Source organism: Entelurus aequoreus, linkage group LG03 (assembly GCF_033978785.1).
Source record: "Entelurus aequoreus isolate RoL-2023_Sb linkage group LG03, RoL_Eaeq_v1.1, whole genome shotgun sequence".
NCBI classification, from domain to species: domain Eukaryota; kingdom Metazoa; phylum Chordata; class Actinopteri; order Syngnathiformes; family Syngnathidae; genus Entelurus; species Entelurus aequoreus.
In genome coordinates, this window is record NC_084733.1 from 33,383,297 (window position 1) to 33,398,575 (window position 15,279).

The 15,279-nt window shown below is 38.3% G+C and overlaps 1 protein-coding gene across 3 annotated transcripts in view; it reads left to right on the forward strand.

Annotated features, from left to right (window-relative positions):
* ttc7b (tetratricopeptide repeat domain 7B) overlaps positions 1-15,279 on the forward strand; it is a 43,675-nt gene that overhangs the window by 26,441 nt on the left and 1,955 nt on the right. For 2 of the 3 annotated variants that reach the window (XM_062041674.1, XM_062041672.1), the window contains 4 exons: positions 1,092-1,142; positions 4,894-5,034; positions 7,581-7,783; positions 10,996-11,069. In XM_062041674.1, coding sequence (XP_061897658.1) covers positions 1,092-1,142; positions 4,894-5,034; positions 7,581-7,783; positions 10,996-11,069 — 469 coding nt within the window. The remainder of the gene's footprint in view (positions 1-1,091; positions 1,143-4,893; positions 5,035-7,580; positions 7,784-10,995; positions 11,070-15,279) is intronic. The other variant, XM_062041673.1, reaches the window with a different exon arrangement.

The window sequence follows — 15,279 nt, forward strand, 5'->3', positions numbered from 1 at the left end:
CTAAAATAATGCTATTTGGTAACAGTAGAAGAGAAAGTCAAACTTAAATACAGATAGACGGTAAAAATTTACAAGAAAACAAATTTGTACGTGTAATAATGATCAAATGAACTGGAAATCTCTTATACAAAATATATAACAAAAAGTGGCAAGAAATACTTCAATAATGGTTAAAGCAAAATATGTTCTGGACAAAAAGTCACTCCATATTCGTTACTGCTTGCTAGTGTTACCTTGTCTACAAACTAATACCATAACCATATTGGTGTAAAACAAATTATTGCAATATATAATAATATATTTCACTAATAATTTAAATGTTTATAATATGTGCCATTAAAAAAAACATGCCCACCTGAGCTGCACTTTGGACATCCGTGCTTAACTATGATTCCACCATGTAAAAAACTAAAGTTCACGAGGCTTTTAAGGCTTTCAAGTGCTGCTGTATACAGTACAGAACATTCCAGAGCTAAAGCTGCTTAACGTTTCACAAATGTGGCTCGAAAAGTTTTTAAAAAAGGAGTTTCAAAACATACACAAACCACATGCTGAGGATTATTCAACTGTTTAAATTACACACTGATGGTTTTTAAAACTTGATGTGCTCCAATGAGCTCAGAGAGACATCTTGAAGGCTTGTTTACGCCTTACAAAGCATGCCTAGCAGGTTTACAAATTAACACCTGTGTAGTAATTGCACATTGCTGTTTATAGATACATTGATATCTGCTGTAAGTACAGGTTTGCTTTGATGACCTGTTCTTGCTTGTTTGAATTGTTCAGACTCAAATCAGTCTTATTTGCTCTGGCGAGCTCAAACAACCTGATGCTGTCAAAATGACATACTTTTGGTTGTTAATTTCTTTGCCGATAATTTTCATCAGAAAATAATGGTTCTTTAGTTACCATAACATTTTAAAAGAGTAGTTGTGGGATGAATAGGCCTATCTCATCCTAGATATTAAGTTACACTTTTTTGTTCTTTTCCTGTCACAATGATTTGTTTATAGTTGACCTCTGTTCTTCTCTTTCAAACAGTAACAAAGGACTTTCTGTTGTTTTTGTTTCTCATCCTGTCATTTTTTAAGGCGGCCTTCAGGACGCTAACACTCTTGGTTTTTCTTCCATAATTTCTGTTTGTAAGTAGCCACCTAACCTCCATCTCACGTTTAGTTTGCCATCTATTGTTAATTTCAACTTTTGGTTTAGTACCTTCCTGGTTTTCCTCCTGGTAATTAATACAACGCTAATATTTAAGCGCGCTCATAGGCCACTTTATTAGGTTTGCTAACAAATATTTGCATGGCATCAGTTGTTGTCAAGATGTATCATGTCTGTGAGTATATTCATTCGTACAGTAGTACCTCAACTTACAAGCTGAATTTGTTGTGTGACTCAAGTCAATGTTGCGCATTCAAATTAATTGAATCAATCAATGAATAAATGTAATTGGTGCTTGGCCCTCCAAAACAGCACAATTTTAACATGTAACATGCCTTTTAAAAAGAAAAAACAACTTATTGATAAGAAATATTGTATCAAACCAATACATTAGAACATAGTACTGCACTAACAACTACAGTAGATTTATAAAGTAATGTAATAATAATGTACAGCATTTACCTTGGAGAGTGGACTTCTACGATATCGCTTTCCAGCTGCTTTTCCATCAAACACACCATCAGCAGCTTCTTTGTATCTTCATAGAAAAATGCCTGCCGTTTGGATTTAATTTTTTAGTGTCCTTTGCTGGCATTATCGAATCATTGCGCTTCAGTATGGTGCAGACTAGCAGTGCTACACTCTTAACTGCTTCGTCAAGTTAGATAGCTACACGCTCAATTACGTTTTTGATTATTTTATTTTTTTTAAGACAATGAATATCGTCCACATATTCTTGTCAGCACTGGTCTACACACTCACTTTCTTCCTGTACATGCTTGTAAAATCATTGTTATGACGATTTCTAGCTCCAAGCTAGTGTTAGCGAGTTAGCGAGTAAGACCAGATGTTTCGGTCGGAACTTCACTGTGACATTTGTTACGCCAACTAATGATTAGGATATTTGTAACAAAAAATGTATTTGCTTGCAACTTAAGGCATACCAATTAGCTTAGAGGCACCTCTTATCTCAAAACACTGTTAAATGGGGCACTCATTAAGTTGAGGTACCACTGCACAAATAAGGATGATTACTTGCAAGTATTCCAAATTTGTTCGTGGGGTTTGTTATTTTTACCCAAAAAAGAACGTTATCATTTTCAACTTTACTTCAGTACCAAATAGAGTGGCTGGTGAGCTTTTATTTGATGTCTGCAGGCAGCTATGAGGAGGATTGTGTAGATTAGGTTGATGTGGTTGGTTTTACATTTCTTTGAAAGGAATACATTGACATCATGACTTTAATACATATACAAAAGAATTACTAGAAATGACAAAACAAGGGCTTGAGTTTAAAAGAGATTTGCAACCTATTTTTAGACACAATACATTAGTACACAATGATGCGACTCCCTGAAAGATTGACTATGACTTCATTCATTCAATTCTCGCATCTAGCATTTTTTTTAATTAAATATACTACACAATCCATTATGTGATGCCTGACCGATTATTTGAAAAAATATTTTTAGTAGGTTTTTTTGTAGGTTAACTCGCAAGAAATGTCACAATTTTAAATGAATTGTGTCATTGTATTCCTTTCATTTAATTATCAGCTTGTGTGTGTGTTGCTGTGCCAACTGTAAACATAGAGATGTGACACAATGCTTCACATTAACAAGTGTTATTGGTTACAAATATGGCACTGTTATGCTTTCTGCTCAGCAGAAAAGGATGCATAGCGGCGAGTAATCCATGTGAAAGTACATAATGCTACTCTTTTCATCTTGAACTTTGTGTAAATGTATTTTTTGTTGTATACAGGCAAGTAAAACACATAGGCACGTACATTTATTACAAAGGAAAACACACAGTTTCAGTGGAGAACTCTGAATTAACCTTGTCTGCATTACACTTGCACTTAAGCACACACACACAAAGGCATATTTTAATGTTGTCTCTGTGTATCACAATACACTATATTCTTTTACCAAACGATGTAAGCATTCAAAAGTCTTACTTGTGATTCAATAGTGTACTGCAGATAACTAACCTGATGTACGTATTACAAACTCCCACGTGAAACCAACTATGCAAGTCATTATAGAGAAACTGCGAACCCTTTATCACAATCCATTATTAGATGCTGGTTGACCTCGAGTTTATTTAACATCACCTGCTGCCCCCAGTTTTCAGTTTTTAGGTTTTAAACTTATGTTAGATGATGTGACTAACTGTTAGGGATCAGTATATTTCACATTAGATCCAATACGGTACCAATTCCAGGTATCTGGGAATCGATATCGGTACTCACTTTTCGTTACTTTTGTAGCCCTGCTGGCCCCATTACGGACTGGCCTCTCACATTTTTAACTGTATCCACTCTGCATCCATTGCACCGATCACCCAGGGGAGGATCCCCACATCTGCGGTTCCTTCCAAAGTTTCTCGTTGTTCCCATTGGTTTGAGTTTTTTCTTGCCCTGATGTGGTATCTGAGGGATGCTGTTGTGGCTTGTGCAGCCCTTTGAGACATTTGTGATTTAGGGTTATATAAGTAAACTTTGATTGATTGATTGTACGTGTTCATGTTGTAATAAATGTAAATCCTTTAGATGATACAATTTAAATAAAAAGTTAACGTTTTAAATCTGAGTTGATAATGATAACTCTGCTTAAACTTCTGAGTCTTATTTGCAATGCATTCATTTAAGTTTGTCCTTGGTGTGTTGCTGTGATCAAGAAGTAGTCTTTGCTAGTCTTATCTTTGGTTGAGCCCTCCAAAGGGTTTATACTGTAAGTATTGTACGTAATACACTCCAGATTTTGATTGTAGCTTGTGTCTTAGTTGTAGTTTTCTGCATCTAATTTGGAAGCATTTTAAAATCCATGTAAAATCGCTAATGCTAATCAGTAGCATGTATATGGCATATCCAATGTAGGTCAGCATCGAGCTCGCGGGAAGTGGAGCCTTACTTTTGAGCGCCTTCTGTCAGGCATGCTGGCTTTGTTGGAATGGAAAATCGTAACATTACAGAGAGGCAGTCAACTACAAATACGCCCGTTTGCCCACTAAGTGCTTGAGCCGGTGCCGAGTCTGCAACAAAGGTATTAATTATGATACTGTTTGATTTTACGTGAATCGGAATTCGGTCAGTACCTATAAAAGTACAGATTTCAATAGCCATCCTTACTAGGTATGTTCAAATAATACCAAACTATGCTTCAGAAGTATAAGATTTAAGTGTTATTGGGCTGCTGTTGTTTAGGGCCACAACCTCCACATGGAGATTCTCCTGACAAAGAGGCAGATGTGCTAACCACTATGCCACACAAGTACCTATCCACAGGACTTTAGCAATGTTATGCGCTGGTGTAGTGCGATGAGACAGCTACTTTGTGTGCCTGAAATAACCTCACATGCTGTAACAAAGGGGCACTTAATTCACATACTAATCCGTGTACAGAGTGATATAGTTGTGTCTGCATGGTGGTGCTCAGATTAGTTAACCTTAACCTGAATAATCCAGGCCCATAACACGATGTGGTGTTTGTGTGTGGACTGATTAAAGGCTTTTAGTTCAAGAATAGGAAACTGTGTGCCACGGCACGCAGACAGTCTGGAGAGTAAACAAGAATTCCATTTTCCGTCTAGAAGATGATTTCATTAAAACTCTAGCAGTACAATTTAGGTTGGAATTAAGACTACACCTGGGCACATGGCTGCTTAACCTTGGTCTAGCACTTCTAGGTGTAAAGAGATTAAAATAGTTTCTTCATCTGTCTACAGGTTCTGTACATGCAACATCAATAGCAGCTAGTCGTGTGGAGCAGGCGCTGTCTGAGGTGGCGTCTTCCCTACAGAGCAGTGCACCCAAGCACGGACCCCTGCACCCGTGGATGACACTGGCCCAGATTTGGCTCCATGCAGGTATTCCTATAAAACTAAAGACAATAAAGTACAATTACAACTGCATCCTAATTGCATTAAAATGTATTCAAAAGGTGAAACACACCCACTGTTAAAATACTAGTTTGTGTAAAAAATTAAGAAATCCAATTGAACATCTGTGGGATGACTTGAAGGGCATAATGAAATTTGAAGTATTAGAATATTTCTGTAAGGAAGTGAAGACAACTATTGTCAAGTCATTGCCTTACGGTAATTAAAACAAAAGGTGTGCCAACGATGTATTTTTCTCAGGGTGTGGACACTTATGGCACCAGCATTGTGTGTATATATAGAGCCTGAGTTACTACGATCCAAATAAGAAGTGCTAAACAGCATCTGCAAGCTATAAAATTGTGTGTAGTATTAGTGCCGTTGATCTACTAAAGCTGTGTGTACAATTGATAACAAGTGAAAAAGTGGTGCAAATCGCCCTATTTAAATGAGATTTTTGTGTGTATACTGGCTGTCACCATGGAGACACTCATTTCCCTCCACAGTACTTGTGCTGTTGTGTTATGTTGTGGAATATGCAGCACACAGCACCTTTTCTTGGCAATGTACTGTAGAAGTGCGAACAAAACCTATTTTTAGCACAATGCAGGTGTGCTCTGGGAGGAGCTGCAATGTTGTGATGGAGTGTCTGGAATAATCCACCAAATTGTGGCTGTTATAATCGGCATAGATTCCGCATATTCGTGAAGACAAGACACGCTAAATGGATTCAGTCTCTATTTTGCTCATTTAAGAAACGCAACCCTCTGCACATGAGTTAAGTATTTTAGCTTTGCGTGTGTTATCAAGTTTGCACGTGTTTTAACACAGGCAAACCTTTTAGTAGGTCTGTCAGAATTAGGCATGAATCATCAAGGGCGTTTAGATATTCAGAAAACATTTTCCGTTAGTCAGTTAGCTTCAAAATTACATGACATCATGAGGGTGTTTCCCTTCTGACCGCAATCAACCTAAATAATTAGCAATGCCAAAAAAAGTTGTGAAATTAAATTAAGTGTAACTCCCCACCCACACATACCGACAATACACCATAGCCATGAACTGACCAACAGGACCATTTAGGTTTGATTTGTGGAATGGTGCCTCTTCCCATGATGTCAGACACAATCTTTTTATTTCTACATTAAGATATATACACTAAATTCATTACACACACACGGGTTGTTTGTTATATCTCACCAGCCATTTATTTCCTCTCACTGCTGGTCATTTCCAGCTCGCTAATATAGGTGATCTAATCAAACACAGCACATCAAACTCATTTCCTGTATCAGCAATCTTTGATCTCGATAAAGGAAGAGTGAATTCAATTACACTCCCTCTGCCATTGTTTGCGGACAGACTATTTCCTTGTTCCTTAAATATGATGTAGGATGGATGGGGTGGTGCCAATTTTTTCCACCTTAGAACAACCAGGAAGGTTACGTTGATGCCAATCAACTAGCAAGTGTGAAAAGTAAAGTTAAAATGCCTTTTGCCACACCTGAAACAAACAGCATGCATGTGAAATGTCTGCAATAACTCAGAAATCTGTGTTTTTAAACATTTATTTTCGTGTCAAAATATCACTTCTGTGTTTTTTAAATAAATTATCAATAAAAATATAATCTAGCAAGTGTGAAAAGTGAAGTTAAAATTCCTTTAGCCACACCTGAGACAAACAGCAAGCATGTAAAATTTCCGAGAGAACGCGGAAATTTGCGTTTTTGTGTCAAAATATCACTTTGGTTTTTTTTTATGAAACATCAATAAATATACAATAAAAATACTGTCTAAACAAAATTTGTTGAACACTCTCCTCAACTGCTGGTACTCGCTGTTCCTCTTGCCGAAACACCGCAAGGGACAAGAAGTAGAAAATGGATGGATGGATGGATTTTTAACATATGTCACAACACCAGAAGTATATTATCTTGAGGGGTGTGGCTATAGGATAGAGTTTCCAAATGGGAAACGTTTTGTGAGTTATTTGCATGCATGTTATAGAATTGTACATTACATTTTCAATAACATTATTAGTAAATTATCCGTAAAAAAAACTAACAATTCTGTGGTCCATTAAATGAGACCACAGTGTCAGCCAAAATAGGTTGGTAGATGACAATAAATCTAAAGGTAAGAAATACAGTGTAGAAATGTACCCAATTGCAGGAAATGTTCAACATTTTCTTTCGGGGTATGTGTTGCAGCACTTTGTGCCAATAGAAATAGTTGCTTATTTTCTCAGTTTTCCCTTTTTTTCTCAAAGGGTGCTCAGATCCCTAAAACTGAATTTATGACCTGCAAAATCATCAGGAATCACAAATAAATGAAGGATTATTGTAATTTAAAAAAAAAAAGATATTTCAATGTGGCTTCTTACTAAAACTTGTATGTGAACATCATAGAAAAAAGTACTTTGATTTGATTCTTTTGTTTCTATTTCCACCGTTTAGTGACCATGTGATCAAACACATTTATCCACATCGTGTGCAATCCTTTAACATCTTCCTTCATGTCTGCGTCTCTGACAGCTGAGGTTTACATCGGCATGTCAAAGCCTACTGAGGCGTCGGCCTGCACACAGGAAGCCGCCAATCTCTTCCCCACGTCCCATAACGTGCTGTTCATGAGGGGCCAGATAGCTGAGCTCAGGGGTAGCGTAGATGAAGCAAAACGCTGGTACGAAGAAGCCCTGTCCATCAACCCGACGCATGTCAAAACCATGCAGCGATTGGTAATCCACCTACACACACACACATGCACACACACACACACACACACACACTTCGTGAGTTTGTCTTTCTTGTCTGTTCAAGTGTGTCCTCTTTCTGCCTGAAGAGTCAGCAGGGCCTTATGTAATTAGCCTGAGTCCTGTGAGACAGACTGATTAAACATCTCACATAATTGGGCTTTCTACCATTAAGGTACCCTAAGTGCTGTTAGAATATTGCCTCATTCACACAATGACGACGGTATACACTGCCATAAAAAAGGAAATAACCAGCCTCTTCAGATTAAGATGACCGCACTGGGAGTAAGAGGGGGTTCAGATCAGTGTCTTGCTCATGGATACTTTGACAGGACTAAGGGGGTGTCAAACTAGCAACCTCCCAAATACCACTGTCCAACATTCTCCCCTCTGAGCCAATTGTTGAATTAGGAGTTTGAACAATAACTTGGTAAAAGTCCACTTCGGTTTTAAACTGCAGCAGAAACAAATCAAGTTTTTGTTTGCATGAAGTAGTAACAATAGATATGAATAAATCAATAGGCCACGCCCCTTTAAGCTGCATGCCTTCGGCGAGCCTAAGTTAGTAGGTACACACACACATAAAGACAGAGACGGACATAAAGACGAGCTGTTTTTGTTCCGAATTCCCCCTTACGACCAAAGACGGCAGAAGGCTAATAATAGAAAGTATTCACAACACTTCACTTTTTCCGCATTTTGATATGTTACAACCTTATTCCAAAATGGAATACATTTATTTTTGTCCTCAAAATTAAATAACAATGGGAAACAGTTGTTGTTGGTTTTTTTTTAGATTTTGCAAATGTATTAAAAATTTTAAGAAAATGAAAAAATCACAACTGCCCAAAGATAGGTGTGCTAGTAAGCTTGTGGCTTCGTACTCAAAAAGATTTGAGCCTGTAATTGCTGCCAAAGGTGCAGCAACAAAGTGCTGAGCAAAGGCTGTGAATACTTATGTACATGTGATTTTTTTTAATAGTAAATGGTAAATGGGTTATACTTGTATAGCACTTTTCTACCTTCAAGGTACTCAAAGCGCTTTGACACTATTTCCACATTCACCCATTCACACACACATTCACAGACTGATGGCAGGAGCTGCCATGCAAGGCCCTAACCACGATCCATTAGGAGCATGGGTGAAGTGTCTTGTCAAGGACACAACAGACGTGATTAGGATTGCGGAAGCCGGGGATCAAACTAGGAACCCTCAGGTTGCTGGCACGGCCGCTCTACCAACCGAGCTACGGCGTCCCCAAGATTCTTATTTTTAATACATTCGCAAAATAAAAAACGTTCCATATTTTCATCATGGAATTTTCATTGTGTGTAGAATTTTTAGGACAAGAATGGATTTATTCCATTTTGGAATAAGGCTGTAAGTTTGTAACATAACAAAATGTAGAAAAAGCGTTGTGAATACTTTCCGGATGCACTGAATGTTGTCTTGTGGTCTGTGGTGTGTTTAAAGTGAATTTGTCTAGAGAAGTGACTCCAAAATAGGTCCAAAATACTTTAATGTCTTTGGGGAATGCCAACGTCTACTGAGTCATTTCTCTGCGAATTGTGACACACTACAAAAAGTAGCCAATCTGAAAGCTAAAAAAAAGCAGTACAGCTACATTGTTGAGAAAGTTTTTATAATATCTCTAACTCGTTCGGAAGACTATGTCTGTCTTCACGCCGTCTCCATTATTCTTTCCACAGTATTTTCTTTTATTTTTTTATTTTTTCTTGTACACTATGTCCTCTTTTATATTGCCTGTTTTTACGCTCTTTTCTTTTTTTAGTTTTTCTTGTACACTATGTCCTCTTCTATATTGCCTGTTTTTACGCTCTTTTCTATTTTTAGTTTTTCTTGTACACTATGTCCTCTTCTATATTGCCTGTTTTTACGCTCTTTTCTATTTTTAGTTTTTCTTGTACACTATGTCCTCTTCTATATTGCCTGTTTTTACGCTCATTGCTGTGTCTCGTCTTCTTCAAATTTGTTAGATCACTCGGGGTGGGTAGTACTGTGAATTTTGGTATCAAATCGATACTAAGTAAATACGGGACTAGAATTGTAGAAAAAAAGTCACAATGTAACAAAGCTATTCAATTCAATTTCCTTTATTTAACCAGGTAAAGACTCATTGAGATTAAAATCTCTTTTTCAAGAGCGCTCTGACAAAGAGGGCGGCACAAACAAAGTTACAATAATAATTACAACAAGACAAGACAACAGCAGTCATACCACAACAGGTCAAAAATAATTTAAAACGATTAAGTAATAATTCAATTTAAAAGCAAGTACATTTCCCAAGAGAACAGGTTTCTCGATCTTTTAAAATGGACTTGAACTCCCCCAAAGTGATCAATTCTGGTAGCCTCAGATCTTTCTGGATGTCATTCCATGACCAGGGAGCAGCATAACTGAATGCTTTTTTTCCAAGGTCTGTGTTGGCTCTAGGAACCAACATTCATTTCATTTTGAAATGTAAACAAAACCACTAAAATACCTACCATTACACAAAAAATTTGGTGGATAAATACCATCAGTAATCAGGAGAGCAGGAAGGGGAGGGGCAAAGAGGGCCAGAGTGAGCAGCAGAGACAGAGCGAGAGATGTGCTGTTTGCACTGACAGAGTAGAAGGGACGCTGCAGTCGCATAAACTGTGTGGAAAATCCAGTTATTTGCTGAATGTAAAGATTATATGCAACAAAAGTATCTATCCCACCATGCTAGTATCAATCTGATACAATACCCACAATGGTGTCGATACTATTGATATTTAGATCAATACGCACACCCCTATAGATCATGTTTTTTTGCGCAAGATTTCGTCATGGAGGACTTAAATTGGTAGTGGGACACAGTCATTATGTGTGTGCTACGCTGTGTCGATATTATCACAGCACATGACACACTCATAAATGTCACAACTTTGGATAGACGGATTGATGAAAGTCACGAATACTGATTGCATGCAACCTCTTTCTATCCTGTAGGGGGCGCTAACAGACAAGGTTTTCACGTGACAAAACAAATCTCGCTTAACTCTCTGGACTCAAAGTGTAACAATGTGTTCATAGGCTTATGCTGTACACGTTTATGCCTTGGTAGAGCATTTAATATAGTGCAACATTAATTTCCTGGAATGCAAAAAGATAGCCTGCTAATATTTTTTGTGTCTTCTTCTTCTGTCCACAGGGTCTTATTCTCCATCAGCTGCAGCGCTATAGTTTGTCGGAAAAAGTACTGAGGGATGCTGTGCAGGTGAACAGGTAGGCGTCTATGTACAATAATACCTGGAATGTTCCATTATCATTTTTAGTATTGTACACTTTATTATATTTATTATTTTATTTGCAATGTTTCTGTTCCTGCATCATGCTATTTGATTGTACTGTTTTTATTCTAACCAACCATGTGAAGCACATTGTGAGCTATATAAATAAATAAAATATTACTTACCTCGGTTTACAAATTGTACGAAAACCCATGCCATTTTCCCGTAAGGAAATACAATTAATATATTTTTAAGCATACACACACACATATATCAACATACAATTTTTTATAGAGAATAATGAAAGTTTTATGTGCAGAAAATTGTGTGAAATGCATAGAAATGAGTCCAAGATGGCGAGTGAGGAGGGGAAGGGCAAGCCTCATAGACCCCACCGTCGTTCTTTCCTGAAATCTGTAGTGTTTCTCACCTTCTTTATCAAAGTGCCAGCACTCATGTTATAACTCTAAGATGGACTCTGTGCTCACGCGGCTTTGTTTACATCAACCAATGCAATTACAAGCATGCATCAGTGTGTTTTTTTTTTGGCACAACACGTCACACTGTTGTAACTCGGCCACCACTACCACAGCAGTCTGCTTCAGATCGCAACTTTCTGTGGCCCCATGATTGATTATTTTGCAGTCACACCTAAGACAAATAAACCTGTCTGCCACTGGAACGCAATGAGGTAGTTTTATGGACAATAAATGGTGAACAGTACTTAGAAAAAGTCTGCCTCAAACTTAAGGTCTGCATTACTTACTTTCACAGAAGACACCTCGATCACTAGGGACTCTCAAACGGCTGTGCTTTGTCACCTTGACCTCAATTACTGGGGTTGTCTTTCAGCTTTTCCCACTTGCATGATTTGTACTGACCTGTGTGCTTGCTAACAGTTTCTCCACCAAGCCGCAATTAAGTACCTATCTAGTACCTATAATTAATTTCATAGAGACACGCCCTGCTCAACCGGGTAAATGTTAATGATTACCAACAAACAGTAAAATTAAATTAAATTAATATTAGAGAATCCAGCGTCAAACTGTGCTTTGTTAACCCTTCAACTGCCGCAGCTACCATTTGGCACAGTTACTTTAGCATTTTCTAAATATTAATATTTTGCCTAGAAGTGGACTTCAACTCATTCAACCTTCTGTTACACTCCATGTACATATGGTATGAACAAAAAAAACACATTGAGACTCTATTTATTTTCGGATTATGCACTTTAAGTAGGGCTCCCAGCGAGATGTTATTTTTTGTAAAACCACTCCTTGCTTATAACATGATAATGGTTAGCTTTTCAAAGGTTGGATTTTTTTTTTGGTCTTGTTATGGTGTTTTGATGACTACTTGACACAACCATGTAACTTGTTGATGAAAAAAACAAAAATAATGGTAAAAATAAATTTTTCAAAAATTACTGTGTCAAACGGATACAATGGCAGTTCTTAGGCGTTTTGGCTTATTGCATGGTAATAACCCAATTGTTACAGGACCCACATGTTCCATGATTTTATAAACATTCTGTGCTGGGTGATCTAGGTCAATTGTTTAATTTGCATTGAAAAGGTAGCTTTCCTATTCATAAACTGGGTTTTCATGACTCAACGACTTAATCATCATGTGATTGTGCAGCCATTCACACACAAACCTTGGAGCACACATCAAAGAAGTATCCAGTCGTTGGCATGATTGCCCATGTCATGTCATGTCATGTCAGTAGTCAATCAAATGCTACTGTGGGAGTAGCCTCAGTTCAGTTGCTTGATATAAAGGCTTGATCAATCCCAGATCTCCAGCATATGCTCTGTGGCTTGAGAGATTCAACATGAATACCTTCACATTCTACGGAAGACAGCCGAGACCTGCTGTTGTTGCAGTAATTCCGAAAGATCCAGAGGAATCGGAAGCCGAGGGCCTATCTGACGGCGATGATGAGATCACTGATCCAGACTGGAGCGCCAGCCAGAATGAACTTTCTCTGGATGAGCTAGCTAGCTCTCCAGCACCACCTGCAAAAAGTAGGAGAGGAAAGAATACCCTCATTCCAGTTGACGAGGAGCTGGCTGGCCCAAGCTCATCTTCCACACCTCCTGCCAGAGGGAGAGGTAGAGGGAGAGGACACTCAACCGCAACACCTCCTTCGAAGAGAAGTAGAGGAGCTACAGGCCAGTCTGAAATCAAGCCTTGAGTCATTGAGCCATTCGAAGTCCTAGCGGAAATATTTGACCTTTCTGAAGAAGTGAAAACACCTTTCACCTACTTCAAAGAGATCTTCACGGATGAGATGGTGAAACACATTGTCTACCACACCAATCTCTATTCTGCCCAAGCATTGGGAGCACCAATCAAGACCAATGTCGCAGAGATAATAAATGGGTTATACTTGTATAGCGCTTTTCTACCTTCAAGGTACTCAAAGTGCTTTGACACTATTTCCACATTCATCCATTCACACACTGATGGCGGGAGCTGCCATGCAAGGCGCTAACCAGCAGCCATCAGGAGCAAGGGTGAAGTGTCTTGCCCAAGGACACAACGGACGTGACTAGGATGGTAGAAGGTGGGGATTGAACCCCAGTAACCAGCTACCCTCCTATTACTCTACCAACTTCGCCACGCCGTGGAGCAGTTCCTGGCTTTGCTGTTATATATGGGCATCTGTAAGTTTCCTTCCCTTGACGACTACGGGGGCCATGGGACTACGTTTGCCACTGGTCGCAGATGGCATGTCACAAAATCGTTTTCGGCTGCTGCGGCGTTACATCCACTTCAATGACAACCAGGAAGTGTCAGGGAGCCCAGATCGTTTCTACAAGATCCGCCCACTGTTTGACATGTTGCGTAAGCAGTGCGTCTAAATCCCACCTTCTTTCAAGCAGTCGGTGGATGAAGTGATGGTTCCGTACAAGGGCACAAGAGCCAGGAATTTGTGGCAATTCAATCGGAACAAACCTCAGTCTTGCCAGTGATGCTGTTTGGCACAGTGTTTTAAAATCTACAATTTGGGGTATTTTTTTTAAATCAACTTTTTTTTCTTGTTTGTGTCCCTAATAACCAAGAAAGGCTAAAAAAAAAAGTCTTCGATGAGAATTCTTGGTGCGGCAGTCAAAGGGTTAACCAGAAATCTGGCAATAAATTGGCGAAAGCATGGGAGAAGTGACTGAAAGGTAGGTCTTAAGGCTAAGCTCCCCAGAGAACAAAACAAAATATTTCCACTTCTGCCATACGCCAATAGTTACCGTATTTTTCGGACTATAAGTCGCTCCGCAGTATAAGTCGTACCGGCCGAAAATGCATAATAAAGAAGGAAAAAAACATATATAAGTCGCACTGGAGTATAAGTCGCATTTATTTGATAAAACCCAACACCAAGAATAGACATTTGAAAGGCAATTTAAAATAAATAATGAATAGTGAACAACAGGCTGAATAAGTGTACGTTATATGATGCATAAATAACCAACTGAGAACGTGCCTGGTATGTTAACGTAACATATTATGGTAAGAGTCATTCAAATAACTATAACATAAAGCACATGCTATACCTTTACCAAACAATCTGTCACTCCTAATCGCTAAATCCCATGAAATCTTATACGTCTAGTCTCTTACGTGAATGAGCTAAATAATATTATTTGATATTTTACGGTAATGTGTTAATAATTTCACACATAAGTCGCTCCTGATTATAAGTCGCAACCCCGGCCAAACTATGAAAAAAAATGCGACTTATAGTCCGAAAAATACGGTACTTATATACTTACTTAGGCATCTGTTTGCCCAATTCTAAAAGCTGCAAAAACACAGCTAAAGTTAACCATTTAGCTTTAGCAGAGATGCTAACAGTCCCTTTCACAGACAATACTTTGTTTTGCTTTCCTTTACCATTGCTGACATTCTGGTTGTTGTTACATGAAAACACTTGATATGAAGCACACTGCACCTTTTGCAAGAAAACAGTGTCATGGCAAATCTGAGAAAGGGCTGCTATGATGTGTACTTATATTTTGTTCAAATTGGTTTACAAAAGAGAAGCTTCTGGTGTATTTAGTTAGTTTAACCATTTTGTTTTCCAATGTGAGAAAGAGCAGTGAATGAATTCATGTACTTACAATTAATTCTGGCCCTCGGATTTTCCTTTTTATGTCTTTGTACTTTTTGTCTGTATGGATGTGAAATGGTTTCCCAATTATTTT